This window comes from Varroa destructor, unplaced genomic scaffold, assembly GCF_002443255.2.
Source record: "Varroa destructor unplaced genomic scaffold, Vdes_3.0 BEIS01001183.1, whole genome shotgun sequence".
NCBI lineage: Eukaryota > Metazoa > Arthropoda > Arachnida > Mesostigmata > Varroidae > Varroa > Varroa destructor.
In genome coordinates, this window is record NW_019212636.1 from 54,199 (window position 1) to 66,271 (window position 12,073).

The 12,073-nt window shown below is 37.3% G+C and overlaps 2 protein-coding genes across 15 annotated transcripts in view; one reads left to right on the top strand and one right to left on the bottom strand.

The window, feature by feature from the left end:
* The window catches only part of LOC111255217 (caspase-1-like), a 27,270-nt gene extending 24,464 nt beyond the window's left edge, over positions 1-2,806 (bottom strand). For 4 of the 14 annotated variants that reach the window (XM_086976501.1, XM_086976500.1, XM_086976499.1 and 1 more), the window contains exon 1: positions 2,002-2,032. In XM_086976501.1, coding sequence (XP_086832627.1) covers positions 2,002-2,017 — 16 coding nt within the window. In that variant the 5' untranslated portion in view covers positions 2,018-2,032. The other 10 variants (XM_086976510.1, XM_086976503.1, XM_086976520.1 and 7 more) reach the window with 9 other exon arrangements.
* ND-13A (NADH dehydrogenase (ubiquinone) 13 kDa A subunit) lies at positions 1,224-6,851 on the top strand. Its single transcript, XM_022816951.2, has 4 exons — positions 1,224-1,437; positions 2,098-2,221; positions 6,267-6,396; positions 6,609-6,851. The coding sequence occupies exons 1-4, from the start codon at positions 1,395-1,397 to the stop codon at positions 6,696-6,698; spliced, it is 387 nt and encodes a 128-aa protein (XP_022672686.1). The 5' UTR covers positions 1,224-1,394; the 3' UTR covers positions 6,699-6,851.
* Positions 6,852-12,073: the final 5,222 nt, after the last annotated feature.

Consider the following 12,073-nt stretch of genomic DNA (forward strand, 5'->3'; position numbering starts at 1 on the left):
CCACATAACATCTTGTGGATACTCACAAACCTTTTTCTGGCTTACGACAGCAACAGGAGCGAAACAATTGCATGCCTGAGAAGATTGCTTTAATGCGGTTCACTTTGCTAAATAGCAGAGCTTCACAAGCTGATGATGTCACCACAATGTGACTGTTGATCACAATTTATATCACGTTCACCACTGTCACCGATAATTAACTAGGCTAAGTACTAATTAGGCAAGGAATTGGTCAGTTTATTACTAGACTCCATTCCTACCTTGTGATAGAGGAGCATTGCAATTGCATAATCGGACGTAAGGGATGACTTTTCCGATGAAAAAAGAGTAACCAAATAGTGTCTCGCCAACTAGAATACAAGAGATCTATCTTATTGAAAAAAAGAGGCGGTCACCGTTGCCGTAATTTCTGCCAGTACTTGAATCGTCATGTCCGATCAGCTTTGCCGCATTAGAATAGGGCGCCCGGCGAAAGTGACTCATTTAGTGTCTCTTTCTTGTTGCTGGAAGTGTTGGGGAGGAGGGAAAATAGAAGCCTTATGCAGTTGATAAGCTATGACAAAAGTTTAAAAAGTAAACTAATACCGCATGGAATACGTCATAATCTTACTAAACTTGTTCTAAGTTACTTACCATCTGAGGAAGGATTTGTAATAGTTGCCATGGGTAATTGAGGCAAATAGTTGAATAGATGGAGAAAAAATCAAGTTCAGTGACCCAATAATATTACTACACAACTTGTTTTTCAACAACCCCTCAGAAACCACAACAAATGGATCAATATCAACAACACCGAACTAACTAAGGCGCCGCCGCGGCCACTCTAACTAAACTATCGATATCGCTGGGTCTCTCTCACTGAAGAAAGGTCCGATTTGTTTAGTTCGGCTGCTACCAAAAATATAGCTTCTAGCTTCGCTCGCCAGCATCTACCTAGCCTTTCTTGCAACAGCTCTAAACGACACTCACAATGCATTCCGCGATATCAGAACAGCTGGGTCTCCCGCGATCTCAGCTAACGAGCGGAACCCAGCTCATAGAAAGGCAAACAGAAAATATGACTGTGTCAGGAAGAGAGGCTACATGTGTACAACTAACCAGGTATCGTTTGCGCGTAGCTTGATTCAATGTTCGCCAGAGGGCGCTCTTTAAGTTCCGTTAAGTAAGAGTTTCACGTAATCTGCACAAAACTGAAAGCTAGAGTTTATATGAGGTCTGTAGTAGCAAAGGCCGTTATCTCATAATGGCCATCCTAATGTTCTAAATAACCTGTGTAAATATTCCGTAAACATCTAATCGCTACACATTTCTTTAAAAGAGCGGAATCCGCGTAAACTTAGTGCTAAACGTTGGACTACGCTGTTATTTAACATCTGCTCTCACCTTGGTAGTCCATGGGCACAGAAATGGCACATCGGGCATTAAAATTACTGTCTGGTAAGTTGGTTTCGTTCTGTGTCTTCATCGTCGGAGTTTATAACTACTGCGGATTATATATGAATGTAGGCAAGCATATGTTATCCATTATGCTGATGAAATACGCTGCCTGTTCAATATATATTATCAATAGTTCCCCTATGTCATCTCTATTCCGTTAACATAGCACAGTCCAACCTAGACTAATAATAGTTTCGATATATATGCGAGCAAAAAAATTAAATGATCCCCTTTTACATTGCATCATTTAAGCAATGAACATTGATATCTAAGAATGCGGCCAAGTTATATACCAATGGATTCTCGAAGGTCATTATCCCGTGATAAATTTCTCTTCATAGTTAAGATTTAATTAAGAGGCAGACAACGCATCTAAATTAGAGTAACATGAAATTGCTTCTGTGTACCAAATAAAAGTATATTTGCTATTATTCAAGAGTGATCTAGGCGCGTATATAAAGATGGCAATTAGAATGAATGGTCAGTCATTATGTATCAAGAATACTTGATGCAGGACTTGATGCAATAATTTGAGTTAGGGATATTTTTGGACTGACCTCTTACCCGCCGGTAACACCATTTTCTCAGCTTCTTTAGTCGAGTCATTATTGTCACTTATAATTATTGCTTTTCTTTTTAATCTGTGTGTCGATAAACCAGGCTTCCAGGCGTACACTGGTGCTGCGCAGACGCGCTGTTTGGCGTTTCTGAAGCAGACGAATCCGCCAGACATACAGACGCACACGGGTCAGAAGTACGACGAAAATGATTTCAGAAATTGCAGGTTAGTGGACATCAGTTGATCTTGTACGAAAAAGCACATTTAGTACGTATGTGATCAATAAAACTTAACCCATCATGAACACGTACAAGCAGATATTCCTTTATCGATGGTCGTTGAGCTACGTCACATTCAGTCTGCACACGTATGTTTTCACAACCGAATGAACGCGAGCACATAGGGTAATTTCTAAGAATCGCGTTACATCAGGCCATCCGCAAAAATGTTCATTCCACAATAGACGTTCATGACATATTTTGCCCGACACTTACACATTTTTCGAAACACGTTAGTCGAAACACATTAGAACACATTTTAGTTATGCAAAAACATCCAACAATGGAACCATTGCGTGATATAAAGATTGAAAGACAATATAAGACCCGTCAAAGGATGCAACTTTTATTATGGGACAATAAGTGGCGATGGACGTGTTGATTTCTCACCTAAAGCGGTCGGTGCTTGGTGTAATGACAGTATAGCAGCCTTTTGTAATGATTGGAACAACTTTTCGTTCAAGCTTACTACTCAGTACCTCAACGGCATAGTCTTCGCTATCGTCGACTCTGGTTTCATTTGAGTTAACAGACAAATAGACTAACACACACCCACTCACCCACTTGCGAGCCTAACAGTGAGAGCGTCCGGGATTAGTTTGTAGTGCGGTCAGTTTTGGCGGTCAATGAGATGTTTCGGGTTAGTGGCTAGTTAATTTTCGCAATATGATTTCATAAAGCGTCTCGCTTTACACTGGAGGCTGGCTGATACGATTGACGGGGGTAGCAGGTATTGGTGTTGACCCCTAGATTAAGTAGGGCTGTGTAGTGTGCCATTCGGCAGTCAAGGATCAGAGCTAACCGTACGTTACACTCTTGTTTATTTTCCAATTATATGTTTAGGTCGAGAGGGTCTGAGAGGTTTAGTGAGAAAGTCTAATGTGATTACATGTATAGTAGAAACTTTCAACTCAGTAGGTATTAAAGGCACTAGATGATGTCATTCGGTCATAATGACTTTCGTCAAAGTAAACTTGAAAAATATGAGTGTTGGTAATGATATCCTCCGGAGGATAATTCATTAAAGATGAATTCCTGTAGGAGCGTTTATCAAAAGATGCGTTTTCCGCTATTTCAGCGGCGTCAGACTAATTAGTTTTTTGGTCGATTTAACTGATTTAATCCTTTATTTGATAAAATTTAATCCGCGTTACACTTAATCTAACATGAAATGTAGTTCGATTACGAACCCTGTTGGTGCAAACTCTCCTATCCTGCAGCACGAACTCCATTATCTTCCTACGCTGATTTTACTTCCTAGATTCAGTCAATTTATTAGCCACAATTAAGCAATCGCAGTTACCCTTCTGCACGAAAGTCGTTCATCCATTGTTTCAATAACGTTCCTGCCATGCTGCAGTTATCTTTTCAACCTGTTCTAATACTTGATTCGTGTTACCCTAAACCATTTTACATCTATTTTTGTTTATCGAGGTCTGGTTGCAGTCCTCCGGCATCTCTGTTGTACTAATCCTATCACTCCGTTATAACTATATGGTTACAGTAGTCATTTTCCTGATTTAGTTTACTTCTTACTTTGCATCAATGGTTTCGTTACCTTGGTATAATTATTCTGATAGCTATTAAAGTGAACGCAATTTCGTTACTATGCTACACTTAATCGGCTGCCGTACTCTACTATTTGAGATTTGTTTACAAAAAAAATTTGAAAACTGTTTACAAAATTTCCAGTATAAACCCAAGTAACCTTCAATTTATCTGTAGATTTAAGCAGACCTCTGGCCCTACATGAACACTCGTCGAAAACATTATTCCACCTAGACCCCGTATTTTTCTAAAATTATTCTGTTCTCCTGTTAGAACGCCGTGGCAATTTCGGTATTAAGATATATTTGTCGCGTTTCCCCATGTAAATTAACCTAGAAGGATGTGTGTATTCGGCCAATCGAAGAATATGAACAACAGGCCAAAATGGTTCATATTCGTTATATTTAAAAAATTAAACAAATTCGCGTCACGAACCTTTATAAAAGCATTTTTTTAGAAAAAGTATCCAAGTTTAAATTAAAGTATGAAATGAACAATACCGAAAATGTAGTTCATTTATTATAAATTGCGTGTAGTTCAGAAAAAAAAAATCATCGTTGTACATTTCGGTAGTAGAAGTGAATGAAATTGAAAATCCAACATTGCGCCATTTTTATAGACCTTGAGAAAGAATATCATTTTTAATATAGAATTCATATATAGACAAATTATCAACCCTTGTCACGCAAATCGCAAAATGCAAATTCGCATTACACTCTATGGTTTTCCTCGGAAAAAATATTTACTCAATGGGAATGAACTGTATGCCGGGATAATTCGTATTTCATCGACCTTTTTGCAAATGAACCAAATAAAGATAATGTTTTCTCGTAAAAAAGATACTAGCCTTATAAAAAAAATAGTCGCACACTTAGAAAATATGAACTGAGACGGGTCATATTGTATCAACAATGAAACATTTAGACAAAAAGCACCATATCACTAACTAATCGCAATTAATTTAATGCATTGTTGAGCCTATTTTATTTAGTCTTATTATTTAGTAAACAACTTCTTCTCTCAACGGTTATTACAGCGCACAACGAGTTTGCTCAGACATAAATTCAGTCCGTGACACTTTATGAGAAAAGGAAACTCATGTAGGGGAAAGTGTTAATCCAATTGGCCCCTTCTTACGCACTAAGACTCAAGCGATCCATAATAGGTCTGCTCAAACCGACCACTCCACATTTGACTCAGATAGACTGACAATGACGCGCACACAAACAAGGATACAATTTTAGTAGCACACAAAATAACAAGATAAAGCCCTGACAAATCCATAATACTATCCTTTCAGAGAACTGTGTCTACGTGCTTGACCTAATAACCTGGGAAATATGTTTGTACGTTCTAAAAAATACGCTATTTCCGCAAAGGAAATTGTGTAAAAAATTAATGAAACGAGAGATAGCTCACGATTGTAAGGTTGAAAACACGGTGAATGGGGCAGAACATTTAGCAATTAAATGCATATAACCACTATCTGAATTTATCATTATTTTTACGATGAAATATGGAGTTTCTCCCACATAGCTATGACTATTTTTGCGACTTGTAATCAACACAAATAGAAACATAGTTAATAAAACGTCTATAATTCGCACCAACGAGCCATCCTACTAGAAAAATGGAATGTACGAGCTGTTCATGTTCTCGTCTATTGTCGAGTTATGTGTCTACATTGGTAAGCAGTTCTGAGCAACGTACAACCATTGTGACTAATTCAAGTTTTTGTGCCTCTTCATTATTTACCGCATCAAGCTTTAAAGATCTACCTAAAGAAATCCAACAACAAGCAGAGACAAGTTTATCCACTGTGTAAACAGAAAGCCGTATAAAAAAGCCAAATCTCAGAACTTTTACTTACTTTCAGTTTTTACATTCGTTACTTCATCGCTTTATCGGTTCTTTCGTACTTAAGCTCTTCAGCATTGTTTAGGCGTCACAAGAAAGCCTTGTCTTGGTTCTCTGTCCTGTCATGGCTAAATTGCGTCGGTTTTCACAGAATTGAGTACTACTAACTAGTAAGAGTACGCGCTAATAAATCAGGTTTTCCATCACTCACCACATTCACTTACCTCAATTCAATTAAACGTGTCACCGTTTACTTTGTGCACTTTTCAATTTACTTTTCAATTTCAATTTAGTTTGTGCTGATCTTTATACCTTTATCTAGACACGTATTGCGAACTATTCTATAAAAGCCAGTTCTTATTAGTAATCACTTAAATACACTAAATAATATTTAGTGTCGTTTGGCAAACATTTTTCATAATATTTATACCATTCTCTACTACGGAAGAAGTACCTCAGCTGTACTGAGTTCGTACGATGTATAACTTTAGGAAGACAAACTGCTTATTCGCACGCTGCGCTTTTTTAGTCCCGTGAGTAACAGATATAATAGCTTATCGTTTGTTTCCTTGTTGCTATATACTAAGGTTTGTGGATAAATCGAAGCTTGTGAACAAGCATCATGCTATTAAATTGATTGCGGAAGTCCCGGCTGTCGGTATCGAAGCTCGCTCGGTATATTGTAGTGGCGGTGACGCGGCCCTTGGTCACCCCAAGGTAAGCTTTTTGACCGAACAAGTGAACTGTAAAATATTAGCTAATTCCAAGAAGATGCGATACTTCGTAAATATCGCAATCATATCGATTAAATTTTACGTTTTTTTTAATTTTCACTCTAAGTAGGTTTTGCTTAGAACTTGTAAATCAAATAAAGCTAACTGGAAAACACAGTATTGTTTGCGTAAAGACTTAAAATATTTCCGTTAAAGGTGTACATCAACCTGGATCCGCCTGGAGAGCACACTTGCCTTTACTGTGGATTGCGGTATTTTCAAAAGTCCCCCAAACACCACCATTAAATATAGCGAATGAGAATCAATTAAATTTGCATAAGAATATTTAATAACCTGGAGATACTAAAAACGTATAGTCACAAAAGGCGATCAAGATAGCGTTTAAGCTTGAATGATAATGAAACCTTAGATACGTGAAAATAAAAGCTGTTGAAATTATTTTTATTCTTTTTCATTTTTGTTATCTCTCCCTCAATTTAGTATTTCATAAGTATAAAAAGCGTAAGTAACTTATGAGGTAAAAACTTAGTATTATTCCTCAAACATATAGTTTTATATACAACGAATCTTTGAGAATATTAAACTTAGCTGCTTTTTGTGAACAGTTACCTTCCGTTTATAGAGCTAATTTTGGAGTTTTTCTAACACTAGTTTTAATCACTTTAACCGATTAACACTGATTTTAATTTTCTGCCAAAGGTTAGGTATGAATTCAGAGTTTTGTAATGGAAATGGTATCGGAAAGTTTAACTACAACTCTTATCTTCGGGGGCTGGGAGGGCTTCTGTTAGACAGGTTGTTAGGAATTTCATGAATGCATTAATCCGAAACCAATAATACTCTAAAATGCTCGCTTCAAGGAATACTAAAAAAACTTGGAGCTATAGCGAATAACAATTCGTTATGATCGGAATTTTAGTGATTATTTAGTATCTTAATACTTAGCGAGCTCCCTCCAAAATTAAAAACGTCTTTTCTTTGTCCAAAACTTTATTGCCAGTTTCCATATGGCTTTCCAGAAATTTGACGAAGATTTCCTTGAAGTAAACCGAACGATGCTTAATTAGGTTGGATCTAAAATGTTCATAAATATATCAAAATAAGGAAAAGTGCCACTTCTGATGATTTGGATTTTTCTTATACAGAAGCTAGCGACTCTTTTGTCAAAGGAGATGATCTGTCGCCAATTGGGTCGTCATTTACATTTATGAAATGCCGCTGTTGGATACCGTCGTTTCAAACCATGTTTTTATTGGAACTTTTAATAGCCTAAAATTTAACCTCGCTGATTTTTTTTGATGTGCCTTACCTGGGTATTACGTTAATTAGGTTTACACTTTGCAACATAACTTAGCGCACAGTTACTACTGAAAAATTATTTGCGAATTAAAGAATAAATAAGATGAAAACCATTAGTAAAATGTTTAGATCTCGAATAAAAGCTGTAAGCTTAAGCCTAGTAGTCTTAAAATGGACAACTTGTTACAAAGCTTCCATAATGCAGACTGGGACGTCTCAAACTGCGTTTTGAAACAGCAAGACTTTTACTTAAGCCTGCCGGCGTGCAAAATAAGACGGAGGCGCCCAGATAGACTTCAAGCAGGCTTATGCAAGCAGCTCTTCAACAAACCATAGCTTATATTTTTAAAGAATTGAACATGAGAAATCAAGAAAAGCTTTTTTTGAGATATGTCAGACATACGCGCCTTTGGATATAATTAACATTATCCCAACGCGAAGTAGTTATGCGGCACATGCATGTTCTTTTTACCTCCAGATATTAAATCGATCAAGACTTCCAAAAAGTCTTCGAGGTGTTAAAGGATATGGGACGTGCAACATAATCTTCGGGTTAATTTTTTGTAGATATGTTTTTATAATTACGTAAGTTATATTGTATGACTTTTGTGACGAACGTTTTTAATACCGACAGAAACCTGTAAAATAATAACACAATAGTTATAACTCATAAGAACAGTAAGAGAGGTGGTTGGTGAGAGCTACTGTATACGGTAAGTCGTTCAATGCGCGCATGCATTAAAAATAGCAGTTAAGCGCCTCACTGGTTTTTGTCCAGCGACAATATACATAAAACAACGTATTACCGTTAACATTACCGTAAATAAAATCAATCTATGCTCAGTCAACAACGGCGTAGCACAATTTGTGAGTTTTCCTTCATAGCTAACTACAAAATCACTCTAGGAAAGTACTGCTTGCATAGGAAGAAAACTATACGAACTTACGGCAACTAAGTTTTCCCACACAGGGAAAACCTCCTGAAGTCACTTTTCTATTAAACATTCTTCTATATTACACCCCTGTACATTAAACAAATAATATCGCTACAGGGAAATTGTCAAATCATGTTGACGACACACTATAAATATGATAACAATTTTGCAAAGAAAAAGAGCAATTCATGCATAAAAATCTGCTTGAAAGTATGGGAACTGCCTTCATTAAAACTTTACTTGTGTGACATTCCTCCGCTTTCCCATCTGAATGTTAGGGAAACTTGTGTCCTGCTTTAGTCGGATGCAGGAGCATCCATTTTCGTCCAGTCGTTACCAAGTCCTATTATTCAAATACTATTATAAGAAAATCTCCCTCTTTTTTTCGAATTCGTTTTTCTCCCAGTCATTTTCACTATATCCATTGCTTGGGCGCATATGACCTGGTGCTGGATTAAACTGGCGACAAGCTTTATCCTCATACTGACTGAAAGAGTCCAGTCCTCTGGGAGCGGCTCAAGGGCTGGGTAACAGAATCGAAAACACAATTATGATTCTGTATCACATGTCATGCATGTGATGACTTTTTCAACCTCTCTTATACAGTCGCGTGCCCAGTTAGGCTTATGTCAAGTCGTCGTTAGCCATGCCATGATTCCTGCTAAACCGGGCTAGAGATGAGACGACGAGCCCGTCCACCTGTAAAATTCTCCACTAAGGTCTCCAATCCTATCGGTGTTTGCTCATCCTTTCCTACTACTGCATCGTTTATTAGCTCAATTCTCCGTTTGATCAACTTTAACTACGGTGCCAGTCATGCTAAAGCAATTTCGACTCTTTTCGAACATTGGCTTTAGCAACCTTTATTGCTAGAAATATCCGCAAAGCGTTTTTCTTCCTACTTCTGTCTTACCGTCGGGTAGATTTTTGCTAGGCTATTTGCTACCTAATTCTATTATTTGTTGTCACATTATTATTCAGCTTCTTGCGTTTTGAGCCAGCTCGTCGATGTGGAGGCTTCTGGTGGAACCTCGATCCCCGGTAACGTTCAGGTACCTAACTGATTCTTCCATCTCTAACTCTACATTATTTACCTTTATGGGTTTTATACCCAATCAACACCCTCGCTTCAGTCCTTCGCGAGGTAAGTTGTAGCCCATGTGCCTCGATCAATTCGATCGCTTTTTTACAGCGCTCTGTGCTTTGCTTCAGAAACTACCTTTTTTTCACGCTATGACAATGATAGCTGTATTACCTGGGTTTGCTTTTATTTGCACTCGTAAGTTAAAAAGTTCCAGGATGATACTATTAACTATTTCACGGCGATGGGCGAAGTATCGATACCTGGAGACACGGCGAATTTTGTTTCCTCATAAAGGACGGACTTGTTGCTAAGGTACGAAACGATTCACACGCGTCTCACCCGCCAATTTAAAAAATTGGAAGCGTTGCGCACATTCTTTTAAATAATCACACGTAATTCCATTGACCATTAGTTATTATTTTGCTTTTTAGTTCTCTGCAAAACCTTACTATTTTTTTTTTTAGTTTTAGTAAACCAGCTTCTAAAAATACTGTACTGAGCATCCCACAGCGCATTTTATCGTTAATCTTCTATCTATAATACAATGGCCTCAAAAGCTTCTTTAATTTTATCTAGCAGGCAGGTTGGGCAATAATGTCCGGACTATACGACGAAAGTCTTCCTCGCTACCTAATGGGAGCCAAGAAAACTTTTTCCCACTACGGTGGAATTTCTTCCTGAACCTTTTTGTCCACCATGCCTTTAAAAACTTCTAGCTTTTCTTTAGAAAGGACCCGCCGCCTCGGCCGGCACTATAAACAGCCCGGCTGCCTTAGTTAAATGACTGGGAGATGAATCTTTTAATCACCGTTGGAATTTGTCTTTGAGATATCAGGATGACTTTTTAAGCTTACATGTTATTTATTAAACTAGTAGGGTGGGTTGGAAACAGTATGTTAATAGTGTACTTTTGTGATTCGTGCGTTCGCGTCGGCCGTGGCCTTCCCAGCTTACCCATGATTATCCTGTAGAGTCTTGGTTTAGTTTTTTTTTTATATCTTCCCTAAACGTTTTATCTTCTAGTTGGTGGGAGGCGTACCTTTGCCGTGCCTGCGCCTGCTCATAGCTTTGGTGTATTTTATCCATGCTTTATCCATGCGAAGCTTTCTACAAGATGTTTGCCGTCTACCAGTATTTGTCAGAAGGTCTGCTGAATGCTCTACACCTCTGTGCAGCCACAGTTGTACGTAGCTCCTTGTGTTAACTAGTCTCTGTATGAGGGCTTATTTTTGAAATTTTTTTTTTCACAAACGTTGTGAAAAATATCATTTATTTCGACGCCGTGCTTTAGACGGCTAAGCCTATTGTTGACTTCTGTGCTTAACCTTCTGTGCACGACCTGCGTGGATAGAGAAAGTTATTATTACGGGTTTGCAGCTATTGAAAATATTGGATACTAATGCAAAAATTAAGATGAAGTAATCCTAGATGAAGTAGAATAGGTGTTTTTCTAAAGTTAAACTGTTCGCTCTCTTCAGGCATTGCTTTTTATTTAAACTAAATTTTGTTTAGATGCTCACTAATTTTATTAATTTACGAACCTTATCATCATTAGAAAAAAATCGACCAATGTTGCTCGAATTAAGTTTTTTATTCTTTGGTGCGCCAATCCGCAATCCGTTCTCGTTTTGCTTTGTCAACAAACCTCTGGTTGCATTTAAGGCCCTACGCTCTGTATAAGTGACCTACTTAGAACCAGAAGTCACCCTTACTATTTTTAATAATTGTTCGATTTAGCAAGAAGAGCTAAAGTTATATTTGCATACTATAATATTTATTTTTGTTACATTTTTGTTGTTGGTCGATGTAGCTTAGAGTGTCTCTTGTTTTGTCTCTCAGCTTCAATGTTTTTGTTAGACGTGTATCTATGTAACTTTTGCTTGCACCCGTTCACATATATCTTTTTGTTACATGCATGTTTGTTTTTGTCAATGTTGACTTTTTTTTTTTTTTAGATCCTTCAGTTGATTGCCATATTATTGTTTTGCTACTTGTATTTTTCTTGTATGTCACTTGTATGAATAATTATAATTACTATTTGATTACTTTTGCTGCTGCTGCTTCATCATCAGACCAACATCATATTATTAACACACCACTGGTGTTATTATCAATATATAGTAAACTTAGTTCTAGCAAACTCTGTTCTGATGATATTTACCACATCATCATTTAGCTGTTTCTTCAACCTTATTATCTATTAAGGACTATACTGTAAACTTCTATTCTCATATCAGATTTTGGTTCCATTTAATGCGGTGCCAATATGTCACCCTGCTGCCTAGTAATATCTACATAATAAAGACATATTATATAGATATTCCGACATAGAAGGTTAATAT

What these genes read in the sequence shown, in the direction of transcription:
- ND-13A (XM_022816951.2), top strand. Translation starts at nt 1,395, where the DNA reads ATGGGCACAGAAATGGCACATCGGGCATTAAAATTACTGTCTG. An exon ending in GGCATTAAAATTACTGTCTG is followed by an intron (nt 1,438 to 2,097) that starts GTAAGTTGGTTT and finishes TCGATAAACCAG; the next exon opens with GCTTCCAGGCGTACACTGGT. An exon ending in AATGATTTCAGAAATTGCAG is followed by an intron (nt 2,222 to 6,266) that starts GTTAGTGGACAT and finishes CTATATACTAAG; the next exon opens with GTTTGTGGATAAATCGAAGC.